Genomic DNA, 26,204 nt, shown 5'->3' on the forward strand with positions numbered 1-26,204 from the left:
CCTTGCTTTGCAGTATCAGTTGAGATGTATCAGTGATAGAAACAAGTTCTTATCCTACAGCTAGACTGTGCCCTAACTCAAAAACTGTGAAAGTGAGTGAAGAGAAATGGGAAGGTTATTGAATCTAAACGGACAACAGATCTGTGATCAAGAGTACATTACAGTCTTCCCTCCTGGCCATGCAAATAAGTAAGCAAGAAGTAGAGAGGGTATAGACACAGTCACAGCTCTTCTCCTTTTCTTTACATGGTTTGGTGGATTTGAGAGATATGAATTGTATTTTGTAATGGACTCCTTTGATCTTTCCTTTCTCATTCTGGCAGAGTGCAGTTATTGGGTTGCAAATTAGTTTGATTTTATTTCATTACTCTATGAAGTTCTAGAAGCATGAGTAGAATTATTTCAAATAGAAAGGAACAAGTGTCATGAAGAATAATGTCCCTGTAGATCAGGTGCATTGACAAAACGATTATGCCCTTTGAAAAGCAAAAATTTAAATTATTTCAGAGAAAAGCCTTTTAAAAGCCATCCTCTGCCTATTGCCCCCAGAGCAAAATTTAGTATTTTGACATAGGAGGGAAGAAAAAAAATAACTTCAGAAATTTCCAGACCTCTGATTTCTTCCATCCTTATTTGTTTGCATAAAGACAGGCACATAAGATGCTTTATAAGATTTTTTTTCCCCCTGATTTGTTTTGACATCTCATATCATAGACAAACTTAGATGGAATAGTTAGGAAACAAGAAGTTCACAGTTTGATAGTGAATGCAATGAGGAGTGATGGATCACAGTGTAGTGATGAAAGCAGAATATCCCTGCCCATGGCAGAATGTTCGGAACTAGATGATCTTTAAGGTCTTTTCCAACCTAAGCCATTCTGTGATTCTGAAATTCCTCATTTTAAAGCTGGGCCTGGCTCTGCTTGTGTTGGAATGTTACAGTACTGGAGATGTGAGGAGAGAGGCAGTGGCAGAAATTACAGCTGGCAGTAATCAGGTTGAAGGAATGCACCCTTGCAGCCGCTTGAGGGTTACAGAACAGCTCCTGCAGCCTGCCATGTCTAAGGGTAATAGATTGTGCAGACTGTAACACAGACCTGTGCAGAGGAAGTGCATTTTCCTAGCTGTTGCTCATAAAGCTCTCTCTGTTATACATGGGTGCTCAAGTAACCTATTTAATTTTTATTGTCTTATTTTAAGAATGACCAGAAATACAAGTAAATAGATACTTAATTCAAGTTTATTCAGACACCTCTATTGGGTTTAAAAAGCTGAAATGGGATAAAAATCCTGTTAGCTCCAAGATTTGTGCAATATATATTGAATGTCGTACTACCAGTGTTGCAATCCCACCATGGGAGAATATGAGAAGATCTTTCTTTCCTGCATTCACTTTGGCTGTCCCATACATTCAGAGTGTCAAGGTTACAGCCTGTCAGAGAGAAAAATGTCCCCTTCTGTTCTTACCTGCACAGACATTCTGAAAATCACGTTTCAGGATTGTCTGCAAAAGGGTTAAACAAATGCTCACCTGGTTATACCAGTCCCCTGAAAAGGTGTAAACTATATATATATATGTGTTGTTCTATAATGTAATGAATTCTATCTGGCTCTTATGTGTGCAGTAGGCACTCAGCAGAAGAACTGTAGAGCTGGGAAAAGATAAGACTCTTCTTAATATTATTGTTTTTATTCGAGAAAGGCATAAAAGGTCTTCTGTAGACAGAAGGTAAGATCAGGTCTTAAGCAGAGCACAGAGAAAAGAGAGGGAGAACACATTAAAGTTTAGTAACCGAGAAAAATTGCAGGAGCATTGGCTTCTGAGGCTAATATAGTAGGGATAGAAGTTACCTCCATCTGAAACTCCTGATCTACATCTGTCTCAAAACCAAAAAGCCAGGTAACATAAAATAATGCCTAACAGTCAAATCTGCAATGTAATTTAGGTGAAATTTCACTTGGAAAATGTAAAACCTGTACCTTTTTACTCAGCAGATCTTATAGGGCAGCTGGAATTTTGGTCACTTTGGAGAAGTGTGAAATGAAATTTCGGTTCCACTGAAGGACAATGGTAAAAAGGTCCGTTCACTCCAAAATTCCCTTGGATACCACCCATGAGATCTTTTTACCACTGCTTCTGTTGAGAAGCCAGAGCTTCTGTGAGAAAAGGGACTGGGCTCCATTCAGAAAGCAGCTCAAAGTGCATGATCTGGTCTTGATTCATTTGCTTGTGCAATTTCACTGCAGTGATGAAAGGAAAATGACCCAACTTGGTTTTCAGATCCAAACCTGAATTTTCATGTCTGACAATTAGGATCCCCTTCCCTCCCCATAAGATTGAAAACTTACCTTGTTTCCTCTGTAGGTCTTTAAAAATTAATAAACATTAAACCTATGATGACATATTCTATAGAGTGACTTTTCAGGCTGAAAATGATTTAAAAATCAACATTTTGGACCCTTTGCTTTTTCTGTTGATTTCAGCACACAGTGAACTCCACTTTGTCTTGCCTTTACCAGTATCATTGCACAGGGATTTGCATAAACATAACTTAATATAAACATCTGTATGAACAGATAGTTCTCTTAGTACATGACTTGTTTTATTCAGAACACAAACATTAATACCCGTGCATTTTGTACAAGCACCTAGGTATGAGTATGCCATGTTATACATATTTTACATATTCAGCATCACATAAAAAAAGTCCTGACTTTTTTTTTCAGAAGTTTGCTAGATTATTCTCTCTTTTTTTTTTAATTATTGATAAATGATATTTTAAATGATGTATACTTTCTAGATGTATTCTGAAAGGTGTATCTCATTTAAAATTAGCTGGATTTAAAAAAGAAACAAAGAAAAGAAAAAGAGATCATCTGATCAACTACTTCATTATTCTTCTCTTTTCCTTATCACCTCTGCCCTGGTATGTAGAAATTGGCTGATTTATTTAAATCCCAGGAACTCACATGACATATGGTTCATAAAGTAGCATTTACAGTGTGCATTGTAACACTTCATTGCCACTAGAAAGACTTGAAAGTAATATGGGTTCATCCCATTCAGAAAGAAAAGATAGAGTTAATATTAACTAATATTAAGTTAAATGCTGAAAAATCAATTTTTGGAGAGGAATGGTATTTTCTGAATGGCAATTGCCACCAAAAAAAAAACCCTACCCAAAAAAAACCTACACAACCAACCCTAAAAAAAACCCCTAGCCCAAAAAAACCATCCTCAGAAAGTAGTTCTTCAACACTGCCTTTTTTCCCACAGCCTTGTGGAGCCCCCAACCCTGTCTGCAGAAAATGAAAGAGAGAGGGGTGGGATTAATGTGTAATTAAAGGGAATTTGGAAGGCTGAGATGTTGCGGAATGTTAGATCAGTAGCTGGAACAGCATGTGGTGTTCTTTAGGCAGGCTTCATTGAATCCATACAAAAAAAGAAAGAAGGGCTGCTTGCCTGTCTGCTCATTTATCAAACAGCTAGGCTGAACTTTCACAGCTCCACAAAAGTGTTTTACTGTTTGCTGAAGTTTTGCTCCAGAAATTAAAGCTGAACAACCTAGTGACTCCGAGTCTATGCTGCATTTTTGACATCAGCCATGTCTTGAAAAGCTCTTGGAAACTAACACAGGTCAATTTTTACATGATACAAAGGGAAGATGATTATACCTTTTGCTAAAAAAAATAAAAATTACTGAAGAAATGGTCAAATATGTGACATTGTAATGTCTTTATTTATGTAGCACCTTTTGATCCAAATACGTGTTCCAACGCTTTCAGTCATCAATCAGGATTAAATATTTATCACTGTGGTAAAATGGTTAATGGAGAAAAAAATCTGTATTATCTAATCAATATAAATTGATTTTTTCTAGTTGAGCAGTTATATTCCATCTTGTGTGTTTGTTTTTCTTTAATCTTACTTGGTGTTCCCACTCAAAGAGGAAGCATTTAGCAATTTAAATAATGAAAGCACAATTAAAATGGATTACAAATTTTAAAAGGAAGAAATTCCTTTGCAAGTGATTCTTCAAAGCTTGCTGCAGTCTTTCTTGCATGACTGTTCTCGCAGAAAAATTTTTCTCCTACTTCAGACCACACTGAGAATCAGGTTCAATCCTGTGAGGTGCTGAGCACCTCCTTTCCAGCAACTACAGTAAAGCTTTTTCATCAGGATTAGCCTGGTTGATAGAGGCTCTGATGACTGAAGGCACAATCTACATTCATTAATCTATTTCCTTAAATGCAACTGGTGCTGAAGTTTTGTTTTACAGTAGCAATGTTCTTTTAATATCTGCTGACAGACTAGAGTCTGGATTCTTGATAGTATCCTGCTGGTTTTGAGATGCACTTGTTTTCCATAGAAGATTAATTGATTACAAGTATCTTTACAAATGTCACTGAGAATCTTTCTTGGTAGAAATGGTGCCCCTGTCAAATACCAAAATCTTTTTGGAGAATCATCTGTCAGAACAAGAAGTGTTTAATGGCAGGTTTGTGAAGGTCCATAGAGAACTTTGTTGATCCTGCAAGCTGACAAATAAACAGTAGGCCAATTCTCATTACAGTCCTCCTTATTTTAGAGGCAGAACCGATCTGAGAGTTTTAAGGAAATATGTTCTATTCCTGTAACATCTGAAAGTATTTAAATTAATGGTACGTAATGGAGTTATGTTGAAGTTTAAAGTCTCTTTCCCCTCTTTCAGTAATGGAAAAAATAAAAAGCTTTATTTCCGATTTCTCCTGCCATGTATTTTGCTGACATTGCTGTACAGTTTTTCTGCTTTTGTGTCTTAAAAGTCCATATTAAATTAATAAATGCGCTTTTCCATTTTTCTTAATATCAGTTCTATTTATTTGCAGATAATAAGACAACAGTTTCCACAGCTAACAACAAGAAGACTTGGAACCAGAGGCCAATCAAAGTAAGCAGTGTATGGTATCTTTATCACCTTGTACAGGGCCCTATCTGGCTCTTGCTTTACTGAATAGAATAGTAAAAGAACAGGGAATAATTTGTCCAGTTGGGGACTTAAAATCAACTTTGATGGAGGTTTCATTGTAATCTTTACACTGTCTTATTGATTCAGCAGTGATCCTGCAAAGGTGGTCTAATGGAGGCCTTTTACTGATTTCATCAGCGATATTTTCCATGTTGTTCCTATACTGTTTTTCATCTCAACTCACTTTACACAACGTAAAGAACATTTACATCCAGGAGTACTGGAACTACTGTTGGAGGCTGGGAAATGACAGCAGGTTAGCATCATGCTTCTGTTTAGAGGACCAGTGTCAGAATGCTGTCTAGAATGTAGGTAGGAACATGCATTGGCCTAAAATGAAATTGTCCACACACCTGTATTTAACCTCCATTTTGCCTGTGTAATGAAATCCAGCATACCTCTAAGTGATCAAGGAATTAAACTTATTGCCTTACTCAAAAGATTATACTTCCTGAAAACAGTTCATCCTAATTCCAGAATGAGAAACTGATTCTGAATGAAGTATGCCCTACCTTGACTCTTTCCAATTGTTGACAAGATGTGATTCTATCAATTTATGAAGGGGATACAGTGATGTTTTTATACTGTTTTTCTGCTTGTGCACTCCATGAAATTTTTCTAGCGGAGCTTTGAATATTTTTTTGGCAAATGTAAGGCCTGAAAAATAATAATAACTACTTTTCTTGACTAACCTTCACAGAATCCTACAGGGTAGCATAAGAGCAGTGTCTGTAGTTCACAAGCAGAAAACTGGGGAGAAGAAAATGAAAACCTGAGATGGTGTGTTTGCAAAATTTGGTTGCTAAGGTTTCCCTTTCATGACAGAGCCTATAAATATAATATTCCTAAATGCTGAGAAAGAAATATGCTATTAGAATTGAACTTATATACTCAAGTTAGAATGACCCACTCTTTAAAGGAAAAGAAAAACTAAGATGCTAAAAGAAATGTCATTAAAAATAGCTCTACTCTGCTCTTCTAATAAGTTATCCCTGCCAAGATGTGTCTCTTTGATGGGACAAAATGTCCTTTCCCCCAGCTTGATATTTTCTTAGTTTTTATAACTAAGCTTTCTTTCTCTAGAGCAGACATATTAAAGCAGCTAATTGAAGATCTGAAATCCATTCCCAAATGCAAATTCAGAGTTAGTGTAACATCAGTCATAAAAGCCACCAAAAATCTCTCGGGTGGAAATTCTGGGTTAGTGCAACAGCATATTAGGAAAACATGATAGGTCCAGAATCAGAGGATTAGGGTTTAGCACTGAATATAAGTTTCATGGAGGTTCATAGTGACAGAGTGACAGTGTGCACAAGTTGCTTTATGGATTCATATGAAAGTACCCACTGTCAGTCTTCCTATCCCTCTGACATCAGCTACAACTTTGTTATTTGTCTTCCCATTTAATGAAAGGAGTGAGCACTGCTGTATTTCCAAACTGGAGCTCCACCTGCAGCTCCAGGAGTCTCTCAGAGGAGCAAAACACTCCTGATCTGCTGACTGAAGGTGTCTTGCACCTCCAAAAGCTGTCTCTTTACTCTCAATGAGGCTAAAAATCAATGAGACTTCATATCTCTTGCATAATTTCCCCCTAATCTGTCTGCCTGTCAGAGCAGCTTTCAGGTCACATATTCTTTTCATACCACTTTTGCAACTGTTCTGCTCCCTATATAGCAAATAAGAAGAGGTTTCTGTTACACAGATAAACTACATGCATGCTGTACTTCTTTAGGATAAATACACTCTGGTAGACCCAGCACAGCTGTAACTGAGCTCTGGTTTTGTTTTCAGAAACATCTGACTACTTTCCAATTAAGTGTTATGTAAAGAAATTACTTTAGACATTAACACTTCAGTTCCTTTATCACCAACTGTGCTGACCGATTGCTGCCAGTATGATTTTCATTCTACTTCCCTGCTACTGCCAAAGGAAGTTCTGCCATAGAAGTGGTTAAGATTATCTGACTTCACACTGTTCTGCCTTCAGTCTTTTTATAGCACGGCTGCCTTGTAACATTACAAAGTTCAGAGCTACAATGGTGCTATACTCCTGGCCATCAGTTGTGAGCCTTTCTTCCTTGCAGCTGGGTTTATTGATGTAAGCATGCAGCTGTTCTCTATCTTGCTGAGCTTAAATACAGTTCCACCACAGGTGAGCCATGAGAAGGCAGCTAAACATAAAAGCCAATTTCTTTCTGTGCTGCAGTCTGAAACTCTTCCATTACGCACACAAGATGTTAGTTAAACCTATGGAAGCTACGTGGTTTGAAGGGAATTTTGCTTCTTTCTTTAAAGGAGTACTGCATGAGGGGAAAAAGCATTCCACAAGAAAGATTGTGTTGTCTCCATGTTATTATTCTGCATATCAAAGTTTCAAGCCCTGTTTATTGGATTAAGTTTTTTTGGGTTTTTTTGTTGGTTTTGTTTTTCTGACAGAAATACACAAAAGTGCTTGAAAAAGACTCTGTGTAAACTACTCCAGTGAGTTTTGGTCATTTGGGATGGTAAAATTACTGAAGGAAGAATCTATCTAGAAAAATTTTGGAGTAAATTTGGCTATTACTGTCTATATGATTTTGAAGCTACACAGAAAACTTGGCAGTAGTTTACTGCCAAGTGCAATATATCAGGAATTAAATAATGCACAGTGAAACTTTACTACATTTTCCAGACTTTTTTTTTTTGACTGATTTAAGACAAAACTTGATATGAGACTGACCTCTGTTTAAATTATACAAACCTCTCAGTCAGTCTAGAAATTTAGCAGTCCTGTTTGCTCTCACTTCTTCCCTCTGCCCCCCCTTCCCTCAGCAATTTTTTGGTGCTACCTCCCTGTAGCATTTCCTTTTGGCTTCCCCTACCCCGGGTGTAGCATGCAGGACATACAGAAGTTTTATGGCTCTTATGTGCAGTGTATGCATGGCAGCTGCCAGGGACCAAACTGGGGTGTTACTGTTCAAGCTAAAAAGCCAAACTTCTCTAGCTGCTGTCATAACCCCAGTGTTAGCACAAACTTGCCATTAGTTATCTGTGACAGGTCACAAGCAGTCTGGAGCCTGGTTTCTGGTGTAGGACGCATGTTTTGACCTAAGCTCTGATGTGCATATTTGGAGCCAATAGTGTGGCTTTCTAAGGTATTGAAGTCAGGAAGTCCCTCTCACAGCATGTCAATTAAATGTTTTAATAAATTTCACTTGGATTATTCAATACTGAGTTCAAAATAGCTTTTATTTTTAAAGGAAAATATGGAATGTCCTCAGTGGGCATGGCAAGGGCATCATGTACTAGAAGTTTGCTACAACTCCCCAGGCCTCCTCTCAGCCTGTCTGTGCTGGTAGACAAGACTAGATTTCTAGCTCCTTGCCACCCTTTTCTGATGGGTATTATGACATGCACTGATCTGTGGGTGAGTGACTGTGGCTGAAAAAGGAAAAAAAGTCACCCGAGTTAGTTTAAACCACCGTCACTTAGAGGTTACTCTTTCATTAATTTAATTGATGAGCTTTGTAGAGCCAGCCAATTTGCCTAAAGCAAATTCGTGTCTATTGAAGTGAACAGGTCTGGTGGCAGAACTCTGAAAAAGTAACTGACTGGAGAGTAACAAACATCCAGAGATTATAACTTCTGGTACCATCATAGTGGGATCCAGAAGACAATGTCTTATTGTGATCTGATAGGTATAAGGAGAAAAGCAGAGGATCATTGAAAATTCTGTCTAGGAAATTAGGCTGATGCAAAAGTATACCAGCAATACAATCTTGTGATGCCTTTTGCAATCATTACAAATCTAGCTGATGGGTTAGTGGTTCCTGAAGCTGAGAAGCTGAAATAAATTTAGGAAATTATGGAATGACTAAGATTACCTTTGATGTTTTGATGCAAAGAGTTTTACTTGATAATCACTACTTCCATCAGCACCTATAATAAAGCTGAGTTGTAGCATAAACTTGTGCCATAAGACTACCAATCCATTTTTGTTGCACAGCCACACTGTGTAATTCCCATTGTGATCTGCTGAGACAGTTAGTGTTGTATAGCTACTCACCTAAGCCTAGTGCTGAGGTAGGGTATGAAGGAAATAATTTAAACTGTACATTTCCTACCATCCATTGTTTTCCAGCACAAGCCTTTCTCCTCCTCTTTTCTTTGAGGTGTTTTCAATTTTTTAAATACTTCTGATCAACTCATTTGCAATAAAGACTCACGCTTTTCAGGGACCAAAACAGCCCTCAACAGTCTGAGAATCAGGGAACCGAAATAACAACAGAAGGGCCAGTCCAGAGGGTCTGTACTTCTGCTTATTGCTGAACTAAAGGAGCAGCTGCACAGCAGAGCTCTGCCAACAAGCAGCTTTAAGACACTTTTTTTTTAAACTAAGAAGAAAAAAATGGAATTTCTTTCTTTCCTGCCCTGCAAGAGAATCACGAAGAATGAAAATAAGTAAGCTCAATATATTACCACAATGTTCTGCTGCTGCATCAATAATTGTTAATAATATGTAAACTATTGCCCAATCTGTTTTGCTGTAGAAATTATCAATTTCTCTTGTCTCCATTTATTTTTTTCAAAATTTCAAACAATCCACTTTATAAAATATACATCTCTATGTATCAGGTACCATTATTACGGAATTGCAGTGAAAGAAAACTCCCAGTATTATGATGTGATGTATTCTAAAAAAGGAGCAGCTTGGGTCAACGAAACAGGAAAAAAAGAAGTAACCAAACAGACAGTGGCGTATTCACCACGATCCAAACTGGGAACATTACTGCCAGAGTTTCCAAATGTCAAAGATCTAAATCTGCCAGCCAGTCTGCCAGAGGAGAAGGTAACACTTTGGAAATCTTTTCTCAGCTTGTCTTGGGGTTTTTTTCTCTGCTCTGGATGAAAGCTTTGTCTACTATATAAAGACTTTAAATTAGAGTAAGTTTAATAATGCTTTGACTTGATTTATGGAGGACTGAATTACTTCATCTAATAGGAAGAAATATCTTTCCTTAAAATAGGCAGCTGACACTATCAGCTGTACAATATTTCTAAAGCCCATGCACACTCTTTTAAAACTTACATTACATACAGCAGGTGAGGTTTGAGGGCAACTTCTTAAATACATTATAGCTCTCTAATCTGTGAACACATTTGGTGGCAAACTGAACAACAGTTTTGATGCTTTCTTGAGCAGAGAGGGACTTAGTGCATTTCTTAACCTTCTAGACTAGAAATTAAGAGAATCCTATCTGCACACATGACAAAAATGCTCTGGCTTCTCTTGGCTGAGCTTGCTAGTTTTCTGGTTCTATTCACATGTGTAGTATCAATGTAAAGTGGACAAAAGAATAGGGTTTTATAGTTCTTTATGTCCTAATTAGAGCCACATTCTCGTCTTTGATCTCACTGAGGCTTTTTGCTCCTCTTACATTTGAAGAATCCCCATTGACATAGAAAAATCCATGAATTCAAAGGGAGAATTTACTTTTAAGAAGAAAACTCATTTTACAGCTAATATAACTAATCTAACCAGACGCTAACTGATTTCATTATTTTTGCAGTTGTGCATAGGTAAGATAAGAAAAAACTTACTTTTTCTGTGCTCTGTATTCTGATTTTTTAAAAGCAGATTTCCTAAAATAGAATGATCTTTTGTGTGTCTCCATCATTCTTTTTCAGGTTTCTACCTTTATTATGATGTATAGGACTCACTGTCAGAGGATACTAGACACTGTAATAAGAGCAAACTTTGATGAGGTATGGTTACAGTTGTAGTTTAATGGTTACACATAAGGTATTCATGGATCTGAGACTTTTGTGTGTGATATTACAGACTTACAGTTCTGTGCTGGTTGATCCTTTTTATGAGAAATGCACAATAGCTATACTTGAGTATATACTCTGTGAGCGATAGCACTAAATCTCACTTTTAAAGCTGTGTGAGTTGGAGGAACAAAAGCAATGGAAATGTTTTTGTCCCTTTGTTCTCCAGCAGGATTAAGGTAGCAATATCCCCTTACAAGACATGGGACAATCCACAACTCAAGAAGTGTGTCCACCACAGCTTTTCGAAGCATTTTGTTGGGACTGAGCAGTTTGAAGGAATTCCTCTCAATGTTCAGTACAGACCCAGGTCAGGTGTCACAGCCAAAACAGTGGGCTCTGCTGGTCTGTTAACAATGATACAGAGTGGTGGGGGGCTTACAGCCTCCCAAGTATCCCAGAAAGCTATAGCTGAAGTGTCCAGTTGCTCAGCTGTACTGCAGCGCAGCTAGGAATGCACACACTGCTCAGCAACTGATACCATCTGTTAGAGGTGGATAAAGTTTGTACCTATTGCATATCTGACTTAATCTGAGGGGTTCCTGGCAGTTCATGCAGACAACTTTATAATTAGAGCTGAAAAAATCAAATGTTAATGGGACACAAGCAGTTTTATATTGTGTGGGAAGAAGGCTTCTAAGCCAGGAAAGCAAATCTGACTGTAGAGATGCTGAGGACCTGATTTAAATATGACATTCAGGTCCTGGAAGAAAATATCAAAGGAAATAGATCTTTTGACTTTGTCTTCTGAACAACAGGAAGAAATTCCCTGCTTTTCTTCCTCTCATTGTTTAATTCTCACAATCTTCCAGTTTAAATCTGTTTTTGCCCTGTTGTACCCAGTCTAGAAGTTCCCTGTGAGAAAAATATGTGATACGTATTCAGGAAATTTGCTGGGTGAGTCTCAGAATACTTTCTTAAGAGCAGGATGCTGTATTTTGTTAGGGAATCTCTTTGTCAGGATCAATGGTGGGGAAGGGGCTGAGCAGCAACAATACATAAATGGCAAATATTCTCTACTGTACCTGGTGTGGTTATTTACTTCACTACAGATTGCACGCAGGTTATCATTCATGAATGCTGGTGTTCTGACCCCTGTGGAACTGATCCTATCATTCTCTGAATAACACCTTTATTTCCTAAATTAAATTTTTCAGAGGTTTATTTTGTTGCGTCCTAAATCTCCTCCCTATTTTTTTTTGTCTTTCTCCATTTTTTCTTCTCTTTCCTTCATATTGGAGGAAAGGAGAAATCCAGAAGTGTAGTGTTTCTTTCCAAAATGAAGAAAATGGTGTACTGACCCCTTTAAGCCATGTGCTGTCCTCCTCTCCCTCATTACACCAAACCGTAGATTGCATTCCTTTGTATACAGGGTCAGAGAGCAAAGAGAGAGAAAAAGGCTTGACATGTGGAAGCCAAAGAGTTACACTCACCAGCCACTGATGGAAGGTAAAAATATGGTGGTTCCCATGGGTCTCTCTGCTGTAGTAACACAAAGACACCCAGTAACCAACTCAGAGTGTCTCCTTGGTTGACTCTTCCACTGAGTGCTGTGTTACAGTATGAGCCCGTCTAGTTAAGAAATATGCCTTGCCTGTGTGGCACACTATCATACCAGCTCTGGGGCTAAAACAAATGCTATGTAAGCAGGATCATTTCAAGAGAGGGGTATTTGTGGCCTTTGATTATTTTAATTTAAACATCCCTGCTTCTTCTCATGATTGCAGGTTCAAAGTTTTCTTCTGCACTTTTGGCAAGGGATGCCTCCTCATATGCTGCCTGTATTGGGTTCTTCAACTGTAGTGAATATAGTGGGAGTTTGTGATTCAATTCTGTACAAGGCAATTTCTGGAGTTTTGATGCCAACAGTACTACAAGCCTTACCTGACAGGTCAGTATAGCTCACAGCACTGACCCTTTCTAGCTCAGCTGTCTTTGTTGCATGTGTTTTCTTCAAGAATGACACCAGTTCTCAGAAAGCTGCTTGCTGCCACCCATTTTCTGAGTTTAAATTACAGTGTCAATTGAAAGAAGTTGAAGAGCTTACATGTTCCTCAAGAAATGTTCAGATTTTAACAAGGCTTGTATTATAAAAAGCTTGGAGGGTTGGGAGTTTTTATGGGATAAAGGATACCATCTTCTTGGTTTCTTAACATTCAACTGATAGTTTTGTCCCAACTTTCAGGGAATGTCAGAAGTCTGCAGGTTGCAGAGTACCACACTGTCTTCTGAAAATTTCTGACACTTTTCTTCTAGTCTGCGAAAACAACATAACTGTTCTGGATCATCATGACAAGAGAAGGTGGCCTGACCACTCTGTTTGTAAATATTCACGTGCATAGTCAGGCACTGCAACCTAAGCATTTGTCTCTGTATACAGTCTAGAAACCCAACTGTTATTCTGCTTGCCAGGAATATAAAACATTAAGACCATACTTGTGAAACCTTGAAGAAGCTGATTTAATTTTAATACTATTCTATGAAGAACAGAAGCATTATTTGCTTAGGATCACTTTATTTAATAAGTTTTTGCCTCTGTTGTTTCAAAGCTAAATTCACTTTTCCAATTCATGCGATAGATTTCAGCTGTTCTCTTCCTACCAGGAATTCACATGAGTCCAAGAAGTCTTGTTTATATAGGTGAAGCAGGACAGAGATCAACAGTCCACAGCAAAAAGTATAGTCATTGAGTGCAATCAATATGTCTCTCCCTTTGTTTTTCCTAGTATGAGTATCAGGAAGCTATTTTTCTAGATATATTTGTACATCTTTAGTATTGTTTGACTGATGCGGTCCTGGTCCGGAGCAATTTGTTAAGAATATTGCTCTAGGAGTTTCTTATTGATGCTGTGTATTTAGCCCCCAAGATTTTAAAGTGTCTCTAATCACGGAAAATGTTTTCAGGATGTTGTTCTGCTCCCCTGTGTGCCTTTCATGACTGCTAAAGTACAGAATTACAGGCAAGGTATTTTTTACACAAGAAATCTCTTATAAGCATGGGCTTTTTTTGATAAGACATGTACATTTTTAAAGGCTTTCCTTCCCCCCACCCCCCCCAAATCTATTTCACTGGAAGGATTAAACAGAACAGCAGTCCTTTTCTCAAGCTGCTTAGTTCTTTCATAGCAAATAAGGAGAGACTTGAGTGTGAATATAGACTTTTGTAATGCATATAAAGGGCCAGATTGTGGCTATTAAGCCATAGCCTGCACTGGAGGGGGTGAAGAAGGGTCTCATTGCAATGGAAGCTCCTGAAGGAAATCTTGCTGACTCAGCCAGAATCCTCTGAGATACTTCCTGGGAACAAATTCTGGCTATCCAGAAAAGCCACTTTTTAGTGAGCACAGCAGTTGTCATCCATCCCTTTTCCTCTTAGCTGTCTTTGTGGAGCAGAGCAGGCCTATGGCCATGTTTATTTTACCACATCTCAGTGCAGTGTTAGGAGTAGAAACAGAAAAAGCTTCCTAGTTGAAAGAGGAAAGTTCCTTGTACCTGTCCTCTCTCTCTCTCTCTCATTTGTGTATCTCTGCTATTGCTACAGGCAGTTCAGCTTTGTCTGTCAGATCCAGCTGTTAGGGTCCCCTGCACAACACTCTGCAGCTCTTCCTGGAAAATGACATTTTATACTGAGGATTCCAAGAAGAAGAGCAGAATGGATCTCCTACCAAGTTTAACAGGAAATGATGGAACCATCAGGAGTGGGTAGCAAGGGAGAAGAGAGAAATCTCACTTGTCTGGGAAAGTTCCAGTCCTGCGCAGAGCTAAGCAGGCAGTCCTGCTCCACCCCCATTTCCCCCACCTGTGTGGGCTTGGCCTGAAAATTCCTCCCCTCCATCATCATCCCCAGTCACTGGTTCTGGCCTGCAGCATAGTTGATTGTTGCTCCACTTGAACATGCCTGTATACATCTGTATAAATCTGGGCACAGCTGAGCAGAAACCCAAAGTTCGGTTTATTGTCTTCTTTAAATGGTTGTGATTTTATATTTGTACAGAGTATGAATGATTGTATTTGAAATAGGAATACTGTTTGTAAGTATCAAAGCGGTGCCACACAGAGACTTTCATTCTTTGTGAGGTTTTGAACATGGTGGTATGTTTTGCTTTTGCTGCAAACTTTTCAGCAGTTTCAGAAGTTTTTCTTCATGCCTGCAAACTAAGATATGTTAACAACTCTGCATAATAATGAGTTGCAAATAAATGACTCATGGTCCCACACATTCAGATTTTATAGTATAATGCACAGAGTAAATGTGTTCTGATGTAGTGATTCCTTTTTGCAGTTTGACGCAGGTGATCCGAAAGTTTGCAAAGCAACTGGATGAGTGGCTGAAAGTAGCTCTCCATGATTTGCCAGAAAACCTACGAAATATCAAATTTGAATGTATGTATTGCTCAATCTCTCTCCTTTTAAACTGGGATGTACAGTGTTTATTGATTACAAATTAATTGCAAGTGAGACTAGTGCTCTTTTAGGAACCTGTCATCATTATAAATCTTGCATTCACTTACACTCTTCACTTGTTCATGAGAACCAATCTCATTTAGCGAAAGAAGACGCTGCTCAAAAGGAGAATTTCTTTTCCTTTCTTGTGGATTCTGATAAGAAATTAATTTTGTTTATAGTAAGCAAACATTAGGGATGATATTAGGCAAAGAAAATTATTAAACAAACCTTTAGGCAAGCAGAATTTGAATACAGCTTGAGGCCCTTACTCAAAAAAGTGCCAGAGTTAAAAATGAAGGAGATCAAATTACCCTGTCACCACAGGAAAGGGCACTAGTCCTTTTCAGACGTGCTTTGTAGATGCCTGCAGTGCACATCACCTATTGATAAAGCCTGCTTTATTTCACGGCTCTCAATTCTTTGCCTTTCATGAGCACTAAATTCCACACCACAAAGTTAAAAGAAAAAAAAAAACTAATTTAGGAGAAGGATTAACTATTTTGATCAGCGTGGAAAATTAGGTGTATATTTTACTGAGAACAGTCAGAATGAAAGTTGGAACAACTGATTTTAGGGGGTTTTGAATTGTTTACTGATTTGTTTAAAAATTAAACAAAATCGGAGCTGAGAATATGCTTTACCACATCTTTACCAGTTCAAAAATGTTGAGAATCTTCAGCAGCAAAATCTTTTCCAATCTTATAGGTAGAGAGAAAGAGTTGGACGATGTACTCTCTAGTCATTCTCAGTCTCTGTTCTTTAACTGCCTCTTTGTACAGTAGAGAGGGAAAATACTCTGTGGCCACATCTAATATCTCTTTGGATATACCTGAAAGTCTGGTGATTTTGATATAAGGAAAATATTGTGTGCATCCTGCCTTTTACATGAGTCTTTGTTGCTTCTGCAATTGTTTCCTCCTCATCAGAATTGGTGATAGTGTACACAGCCAATGGAGGTACTGAAAGGAGTGACTGCAAGCTTTGGTAATGTTTGCAGTTCCAGAGTCAGAGATTACAGACAAAATATGCACAAACCAACATTTTATAAGTTCATTTTCCAGGTATAGGAAATATCGTAATACAAGGTCTATATTGCTTGCAAAGAGCTAAAATAGGAGCAGAGGACTGGCAAGTACCTTCTGAGGCATTTTAGTCCATAATGTATTAGCATATCATGCAACCACTTTCAGAAACTTTGATCGAATTCTGATCAAACCTGAAACTGTATCAGAGCTTAGCTCCTACTACTTCAGTCAAAAGACTCCTCCAAAACTTGTTTGCATTAAGATTTAGCAATCTTTTCTCATTTCCACACATAAGGTAGCTATTGATATTTTATGCCCACTTCTTCTTGCACCAACATTTGTCTTCCCATTAAATAGTTCTTTCTGGTCTTCAGTTCCTTTGTGTAGCAAGAGAAAATTTGCCATGCTGAAAAAGCAAAGCGCTCCTATTGTCCTCTATGTTTCTCTTGTCACCTCATTATTCACAGCATCTATAAATCATTGCTTGCAATATGCCTCTGTAAAACTGATTGAGCATCCAGATTTAAGGTTTTAGGTCAAGGTTTAAATTAAGTGAAAACTGGGTTATTTGAGTGAATTTTATATGGCCACAATTTTATATAGGAAACTGGATCTTGTTTTGGTTTATTTTATTTTGTTCTCATTTTAATTTAATACTTTCAGGAATAATTTTCTTTATTTAGCACAGTATGTAAATATGCATCTCTTCTTTCCTGCAGTGTCCAGAAGATTCTCACAAATACTCCGGCGACAGACTTCACTAAATCATCTCTGCCAAGTAAATATTTCAGTTACCCAAGTTTGATGAATGCCATTTTTACTGACTTTTCAAATAATTTTATGAATTGACAGGTTGGACTTTACTCAAAGAGGAGGAGATCATGTTAGCAGTTTGTGTCCAATATTTATTGTGACCATCTTTACAAAACCAAAAAGTAATCAGTGAAAAATGCTTTTCTAGACAGCTGGCAACTCTTGATTTTTAAATCCAGCAGAGCATTTTCATGAAAAAAAATTATTATTTGATTTGAAGAGATGGTTCATTTCCAGTAAGTAAATATGAGACATGTCATTGCTTTCAGAGCAGTGTGTATTAGGCCAATTACAAAGCAAGAAAAATTTCTACCTGCCCAACAATAAACTTCAAGTCTAATTGTATATTACAAATCAAATGCAAATTGGGAAAAACAAAACAGCTGAACCACTGGGCTTTTAAATAGACATGGTCATGTAACCATAGCAAGTGAATATAGAAACTGCTCTGAAGTGTTTGGTTTTCACCAGTTCACCTATCAATTACCTATCAAAAAGTCAGGAGGCCAAATTCTGCGTAGTATAAAAAGGGAGGGAATGCATGGAGCTAATTAACATTTCAACCAGGTATTGGAGGGGATAGTTTGTTTTCAATGTCACACTGGAAGCTCCATTTTTGGAAGGTGTATCCAACACCTCTGGTTAAATCTGTGAGAGGTGAAGCCCACAGGAAGAATCTGGGGGAAAAAACCCCACTCCTGCAAGGAATTCTTTGTAGCTTTCTTCCTCTGTTATTTTAATGGTGGAGGCAGAGAAACCGGTGTTACCCTTCCCCAAATATGGTGGATCATCCCCAAACCTTGGAGGTCCATAGGAATTCAGAGGAAATCAAGACAAAGAGACCACAACCTTCTGCATCAGACCTGTGATCAAACAGTTTACCTACGTGAAGGACTCTTCCAAGTGCACCACTTCCTTGGGGAAGCTGATAACTTTAGTGCGGGTTATCATCCCTGCTTAACTTACAGAGATCCACTGTACTTTATATGACCATGACCTTGTGTCACTTCCTTTCCTCTCAGTCCATCCTCCCCATTATCAACAGCAGATCCCTGTCTCAGTCAACCAAGACACGTATCTGGTTTGACCTTTTCATGTGGCTGAGGGAAGAATGAGAGTCTTCCAAGTTTGGGAGAGGGGAGGGTGCAAACCTGAGTGGGGTTTATTTGGTTGTGTCTTGACTTTTCTTGTTGCTTTTTTGTTTTGAGCTGAAGCTTGCCATAAAAACCAACAGAGCTGTTAGAGATTGAGGAGTGTAGCAATGGCAGCATCAGATTAGTGTTGCTCCTTAGGGTTTGGGGAGGATGCTAACAAAATACTTGTAGTTGATTAAAGAAGACAAAATTACTTGAGAAGTCTCTTGTTTGAGGGCCCTGTAATATCCATAAGACATCAAGCTGGTGGGTGGGGGTCCATGAGGAGGATCAATTTAGTGAGCCTAGCTAAGGAAGCGTAAAAAGGGATAAAGCCTATTTTTTAACCTAATAAAGCATGAACTAATGAATAGATTGGATTGGATTACAGGCATCAAGAACAGTGATCCACAGTGCAGACATCACATTTCAAATGCTGGAGGACTGGAGGAATGTGGATCTGAATAGCATTACCAAACAAACCCTCTATACTATGGAGGACTCACGGGAGGAACACAGAAAGCTCATCATACAATGTAAGAGCAGAACCTTCAAATAAAGCCAGGTGAACTTGGTTTCCTGCTGCAAACAAAGCTCAGAGAAAGTAGCACTATTTTTGCAGCTGTTGGTTTGCTTGCAGGCTTAAGAAAAATGCAGAGACATCTACCAAAATGTAAGGCAAGGCCCCGCCAAGGCCTTATGTTTTGTGACATAGATCTGGGCACTCTTCCATTAATGAGTTCCTTTCTAGTATCCAAAACAGTCAATGGCACAAAACTTTCACCCAAATTCAGGAGGATTTTTCCATGAAAAACTAAATTTATGAGTGAACCACTGAATATGTGAAACTCCATTCTTTCCTGCTGTAAAATTGCAGGAAAATTGTCTTTTGAAGGCCTTGAACACTCAAGTGGCTGTGTATTTGAGTCCCTTATAAACTTGTTTATAAAAAGCTTCTTTTCACATTGTGTTTTCATAAACAAGATCACCTGATGGGGTAAGCTTTCACTGTGAACTTTCATGAGTAAGTGGAAGTCCTATATCAAACAAGTTCATTGGCTAATTTAGCTTCTGTCTGGTATAGTGAAGGGCATGGACTGAAAAGTGACTTTGGAGATATTGGCAAATTGGTTTTAGAATCAAAGATCTTTTGCAAATATAAAATATACCTTCCATAATCCAGCAAGTGTTTCATGGTTGCAAGCTTAGGTGTAACATGAAGCACCTTGAGTTTCGTTGATCTGAGGCAGCAGAGCTTTGCCTCTAGCATCGTTCATAACCTCACTTCTCTGGGAACACACCTGTTGTATTGCCGTCTCTCTCCTGAGAACACCAGTCATCTTTTATCCAGATCCAGCCTTAACGGAGTGCAAGCTGGGCAACCACTTGTGAGAGCCCAGCAAGGGTAGGTTTGCTAGTGAGGTAACTCTTCCACTGAGTGGCTGAGAGGAGGGGTGACACCTTCACAGGTAAACTGGACCCTACGAGGTTGACTTTGACAGTGATTCCACTGTGTTAACACTAGAAGTCTTCTCCTCTGTTCAGGGATGGGCCTTGCATTCCCTGTTAGCTCTGTTTTCCAGTGAGAGGTGCTTGGTACTCTTTCCTCTCCTTCTTAACCCTTTATTCATTTCCTAACAGGGCCCTCTTCCCTTTTGAGGAGATAGAAGCTTGACATGGCAGCAGAGGAGGTAGCATATAGTGAGACTGAAGTCCAGAAGCTGAGTGCATTTTCTGTTTTCATTATCTAGCCAACATCCTTGCATTGCCTGAAAAAGAGAGTTCCCAAAGTTACATTCCCTAGCAGCAGGAAAAATTTTGGCTACCATTCAGAAAATCCTTAATGTTCAGGAAAGCTTCTTGTACATGCGCTAACTACTTGAACACAAACTTTCGTGTAATAAAATCAAACTGAATTTTCCTGAATGCTAATGGACTTGAGCAAGTTTTTCCATATTTTAGGTCCATACTGCAGCATTTAACATCCTGCTTTGCAGAGGCTGCTGAGCTTTTTGGGCTGGAAGTTAGCTTAAAGAAGACAGAAGTTCTCTATCAACCGGCACCTCAGGAAGTCTTCCATCATCCCCACATCACCATTGGCCAATCAGAGCTCAAATCAGTCCAGCAGTTTAATTACCTAGGTAGCCTCATCTCCTCAGATGGTAAGATTGACGGAGAGATAGACAACAGATTAGCAAAGGCATATAGTGCTTTTGGAAAGCTTCATAAAAGAGTTTGGCGAAGTAAACACCTCAAGAAAAGTGCAAAGATCAGAGTTTACAAAGCCATAGTGTTGTCTACTCTTTTATATGTATCCGAATCATGGATCATCTACTGCCACTGTGTCTCCTAGAACGCTTCCATCAGCGCTGCCTCCGAACAATCCTAAGCATCCACTCGTCAGATTATGTGACCAATACATCTGTTCTAGAACAAGCAGCAGCCACAAGTACTGAGGCCATGTTGATGAGAACACAGCTGCACTGGGCAGGACACGTCTCAAGGATGAAGGACCACCACCTCCCTAAGATCTTGCTTTATGGTGAACCTGCCACTGGCTGCCCCGAAGAGAAGATACAAGGACTCCCTGAAACAACATCTCAGCCTTGGCCATATTGATCATCATCACTGGTCTACTCTGGCCTCCAATCGGGAGGCCTGGAGACACACCATCTATAATGCAGCTGTCTCCTTTGAGAACACACGCAGGATCACTCTCGAGGAGAAAACACAACGCAGAAAGAACCGTGTCTTGCTGATACCACCTAAGGAGTCTTTCTGCTGTGCCTTTTGCAACTGGACGTGTCTACCTTACGTTGGCCTTTTTAGCCACCAGCGTGCTTGTAACAAAGGTGGGCAGAGCCCTTCCCAAATCTTCATTTGTGAAGCCCAGCCATGAATGAAGTCCAATAAGTAGTTACTCGGAAATAGTAACTTATTATGAATGTTCATCATGAGATGGGATTCCATGAGATGTTCTTATATGTAGCAAGATTATTCTAGAACTTACATTTTTTTTCCATCTTTGATGTTTATTCCACTTGACTAAAGTTCTTTTTAAAGGCTACATTCTGTGTGACTTATATGACATGAACTTAAGGCCTGCTTTCACATTGTGGTACTACTAATCAAGAAAGTACAATTGCCAGCTTCCGTAACTAGAAAAAAGTAAACATGTTTATAAGCCTTTAAGCAAGCTTAGAGAGAAACAGAGAAATCACTGGACATAAGAGAACCTCTTTCCCGCTCTCCTCTGGTAGCTATCTCTGACATGATTTCTACTTTATTCCCTCTTTCTCAGATCCTGTTGAGGTATTTTTGACAGGCACTAAAGTTTACTTTTCTCAAATAGGTTGTTGTACACAGTTGTATTGCTCCAACAGCAAAGGAAGCAACTGATTTGTTTTTCCACTCTTGCTCCCCTCTTTGCACAGCATATGAATTACTTCATCTGTTGTATCAGGCAGTTTTTGTCCAGCCAAATATTCAGGTAAGGAGACATTTAGATTCCTCTGTGATCTTGTTCTGAATAAAAGGAGGTTGCCCATCCAATAAAACAATGAAAGAAGATGAGGGTGGCCCAAATATCCCTTCTTCCCTGACTAATGTTGCTGACAAGTCAGCCTTTGCAAGTCTAAGTTAAACAAAGTTGTAGTCAGGTGTGAAGCAAATGCATTCCTGGTCATCTTGCTGATTCAACTTAAGAGACCAGGGAGGTTTTCTTTGCTTTATTGTCTGATAGCCTCCCTGGCTCGTATCTCTAGCTGTCATCTCTAAGCTTTGCCTCCTTCACTATCTTTTCTACGGTAGGAAATTCCTTCCTCCTGTTATTTATAACTAAGCAGAAATGGGAACGCATAGCACATTGAAATCATCCTGCAACACAGCAGGTAGAAAGTATCTTTCTTGACTTACTATGCCTTTTATTTTAGCTGAGTTGAAGAATAGTTTGTTAAGGTGTCAAAATACATGATTCTTTGTCTTCCAGCCATTGGTTCTCATAAATAAACGAGACACAGTTTTAAGGGTGGCACTCCAATGACTTGTTTTTACTTTTTGTGTTAAAATATTAATATTGGAAAAAGTGTGTTTGGAAAAGCTTAAAAAGTATACAGGTTGCTTTTTGCAACTCTTCATAATAAGTATAACATTTCTGCAATGACAGCAATTTGCTTTGAAGAAGTAGAAGTTTATGGAAATTGTGTGTGTGTGTGTGTCTGGCATTGCAAACAGATGATTTGCAGCAGTTAATTCATGTTTTTGCAACTGAAGTATTATACAGATGAGTGTCCTACCAACAGTACTCATCCACTTGGTGCCTAGAAGATTCTTTATGCATTTCTAAACCAATATTATGCATGATATTTTTTCATCACTAGGGTCCATGCTGACTTTCTCACTCTTTGTAGAGAACGCCACAAACATTTCACTTCCAGGCACACCCAATAGCTGAAGCTTAAATCAAAATATTAATTTTAAGAAATAGGTTCTAATTTGCCCACATGAAAATACTGCTTCCAATGATTGCACCACTTCCATAGAAACAACATAAGAAACTGAGCAAACTTTTTGGGTCAGCACCAAGATGAATTTATTACACTTATGCAATCTATTACAAAAAAAACACACAGCGAACTTGTGATGCTACTGGTAGCCTTTTTTTTATTTGTTTTTCTTTTGTTCCAAATGTAATCCAAGTACTGAGGTGGGCTGTTGTTTTGTTTTGTCTGCCAGTATATCAGGAGTTTGATCACCTTTTGGAGGAGCAGTCCCCCATTGAGTCGTACATCGAGTGGCTGGATTCCATGGTGGACAGATGCGTTGTAAAGGTTGGTAAGCAGGAGCAAGGAACTGAGTCACTGATGTGCATTATGAGCTCTATTGAGGTCATAGATTTTTAGAAAAAATAAAAATAATTTAAAAAAAAAAAAAAGAAAAAGAAAGGCATTGGTAATAAGCAGGAATAAAGCAGCAGTGGGCAAAATCTCACCAGTTTTCATGGAGAATTGCTCACGTTCAGGATTCTGCTTTATTCTGCACTTGTTTATTTTATCCCAAAAGACAGTATTCAAGAATGAACAGAGCTGAGATTTCCAATCAAATCAATATTTCAAGAACATGGAAAAATAGATTGAGAGTCAGAGTTGTCCTAATGACATAGTACAAATAAAAGCATAATCTAGTCTTCTGAGATTTTTATGAAAAGGATATTTAAGCTAGTTAATTCATTTATATATAATCAAATATAAGGATGAAAGCCTATATTATGATTCAATCAAGGGCATATTTATGTCGACTTTTGAGCTGATTTGGATACCAAGGACTTTTATTTTAATTTAAGTGCATGCAGAAACCTACTAACAAAGCTTTAAAACATATTTTCAAAAGCAATCAGTCATTGCCATAATTTTACATAGAGTATGAAAATATATGATTGACTATTTTAATTTCTGTCACTAACAATATTTCATATTAGGATGTTCTATTAGAATTTCAATTCTTCATTCCAGTTCACAGAATCACAGAACATGCTGAGTTGGAAAGGATCCACAAGGATCATTGAGTCCAACTCCTAGCCTAGTTGTGAAAGCTCAGAAGCAAAAACAAAACAAAACAAAATACACTGCCTCTCTCTCTGCTGCAAAAGGGCCATACAGAAAAGAACAGATATTTCCCTGGATTACTTGAAATATTTTGATTGTTTTGGGGAACTTTTGCAATTTGAAATTCAGACCATGACTGTTAATTTTAATGAAGAACCTGAATGAATTCTAATAGCTGATTGGGTAAACCTAATTCTTTAACTCACGTATGGCTATAATAAATCAATTTTTGAAGAGTTAATGCCTGAAATGTGCTTTCTGGAAAGTATTTTTCCTAGTTAAATGACTAAGTGAATTCACAAAAATAAAAACATGAAGTAACAAAAAACTTTATGAACGATACTCTCGGACACATGATGTGACTCTTGGGTATGGTCCTGTATAGGCTCAGGAGTTGGACTCGATAATTCATGTGGGTGCCTTCCAACTCGGCACGTTCTGTGATTCTGAGTTCAAGAAGCATTTATACTCAATCTTAAACCTTACTTGAAATATCAATATAAATTTTCAGTGTAGATCAAGCATTATAGATTATAAATTTCTTCCTTGACTAGGAAGCAAGAATGAACATGTAAGTAATTAGGTTAAGATGAAGATCAGAGCAATTTTTTTGCAGTCCTTTTATCATTTATGAAGGAGATCCAGTCTTGAATAATACTTTATTAATTCATCTTTCTGAAGGTTGTATATGGTTATATGATGGTTTTCTGTCTAAGGCCATTTCAAGTTTGGGTTTTAGTAATTTCTAATGTATATTTTAACATGAATATAATAGTAAGAAGTTTTTCAGTATAAAAAAAAAGAAGATGGATATGTGCATCATTTAGCTGTATTGCTGGTAGAAATGTAAGTTTCTTCATGTCAGACATATCTGTCTTCTTGCAGGTAGCTGCCAAGAGACAAGGCTCTTTGAAGAAAGTAGCTCAGCAGTTCCTCCTGATGTGGTCCTGTTTTGGCACTCGAGTGATTCGGGACATGACTTTGCACAGTGCACCCAGCTTTGGTACTTTGATTTTGTTGTAATAATTGCATGTCACAGTCAAAAAAATCTGTATCTTACCTTGTAATTTACAGTTTAAGGGAAAACATAAGCAGTTTTCACACGTCCAGGCACCATTAAAAAATAAGCTGGGGTTACTGACATTTGGAAATAATGCTCAGACAGATGTCTGTCTTCAAGATCTAGCCAGGTGAGCTGAAAACTTTACTGCTTCCTTCTGTTTGCTGTTAGCCAGTAGCTGGAGTGATCAGTCCCTGGGCCGCTGGAGGAGTCGGTTACAGGAGCATTCCCTAGTGCACTTCAGCACAAAGTGAGCCTGGTTACCCAAACCACTCTGACCACGTGTTGTGCCAAGAGAGATGACTTTGTGCTGAAGTGGATGAAAAGCTCTCCAGTGAACCACTTTGCCAGCTCTCCTTTTAAAGGGCATAGCATTTGAAACCAGTCTTTGCAAAACAAGTGCGCTTCTATAAACTGGACAGATTCTCTTACAATTTTTAAGGTGTCAGTCAGGATGGAAAAATAGATTTTTATTTTTTAAATGAAAAAGCATCTTGCTTTCCTACAGAGCTTTAAATGGGGCTTTGTCCTGGGATACAAACAGTTCAGATTAAAATCAGTTAAAAGCAAGAATGTTTAGACTGCTGTGTCATGGATGTGAACATTCACAGTCGATTGGGACTAGATTTCATGTGAGGGATGGTTTTTGTGGTACATTTATCTGAATATGTTAGTAGAAGATCAGTAGAGAATGATTTTATATGGGCACTGAATGGAACAAGTGCAAGGATTTCTGCCAGCTGAGCTTTGAAGTCCTTGATGCTTTTAGGACCACCTAACAGCATAAATTCAGATACTGTCAGATAGGCACAATATGATATTTGTATTATATATTTATAAATTTATAATATATATTTATGGTATATATACTATATATTTGTATATAAATTATTTATATTTTAACCTGAAACTGCTTTCATTCCCATTGTAGAAGACTTTTCCAAGCAGATATTAGTGAGTCATCATTAGACATTAGGATAGTGAGTGTTCCCAAGGTGATTACAATTTCCATCTGCTAACTTGTGTTTTCAGCACCAATATCCTGGTCACATCTATTTTCCACCTCCTTTAGGACTCATTTACTCCTTAAGTCACCGCGTCTTTTCTTTTATTATGGGCATAAAAATAGCTGGTACTGCTTAACAGTATCCTTTCCCCTAGTGTTCAAAAATCCCTTTGCATGAGTACTGAACAAGTGCTACTGGGTTGTAGCACTTCTCTGTGCAGGCACAGTCCCAACCTGTGAAAGACACCGGTAGACAACAAATGAAAAAACATTCTGTGTTAGTGCAGTGTTGAGATTA

General features: G+C 38.3%; 1 protein-coding gene across 2 annotated transcripts in view; it reads left to right on the forward strand.

Annotated features, from left to right (window-relative positions):
• RFX4 (regulatory factor X4) overlaps positions 1-26,204 on the forward strand; it is a 90,989-nt gene that overhangs the window by 38,382 nt on the left and 26,403 nt on the right. For both annotated transcript variants that reach the window (XM_027715319.2, XM_027715320.2), the window contains exons 5-13: positions 4,870-4,931; positions 9,624-9,837; positions 10,677-10,754; positions 12,548-12,711; positions 15,103-15,203; positions 17,011-17,069; positions 18,629-18,773; positions 22,972-23,066; positions 24,726-24,843. In XM_027715319.2, coding sequence (XP_027571120.1) covers positions 4,870-4,931; positions 9,624-9,837; positions 10,677-10,754; positions 12,548-12,711; positions 15,103-15,203; positions 17,011-17,069; positions 18,629-18,773; positions 22,972-23,066; positions 24,726-24,843 — 1,036 coding nt within the window. The remainder of the gene's footprint in view (positions 1-4,869; positions 4,932-9,623; positions 9,838-10,676; positions 10,755-12,547; positions 12,712-15,102; positions 15,204-17,010; positions 17,070-18,628; positions 18,774-22,971; positions 23,067-24,725; positions 24,844-26,204) is intronic.

Source organism: Pipra filicauda, unplaced genomic scaffold (assembly GCF_003945595.2).
Source record: "Pipra filicauda isolate LSUMZ 115617 unplaced genomic scaffold, ASM394559v2 scaffold313_size859762_pilon, whole genome shotgun sequence".
Taxonomy (NCBI): domain Eukaryota; kingdom Metazoa; phylum Chordata; class Aves; order Passeriformes; family Pipridae; genus Pipra; species Pipra filicauda.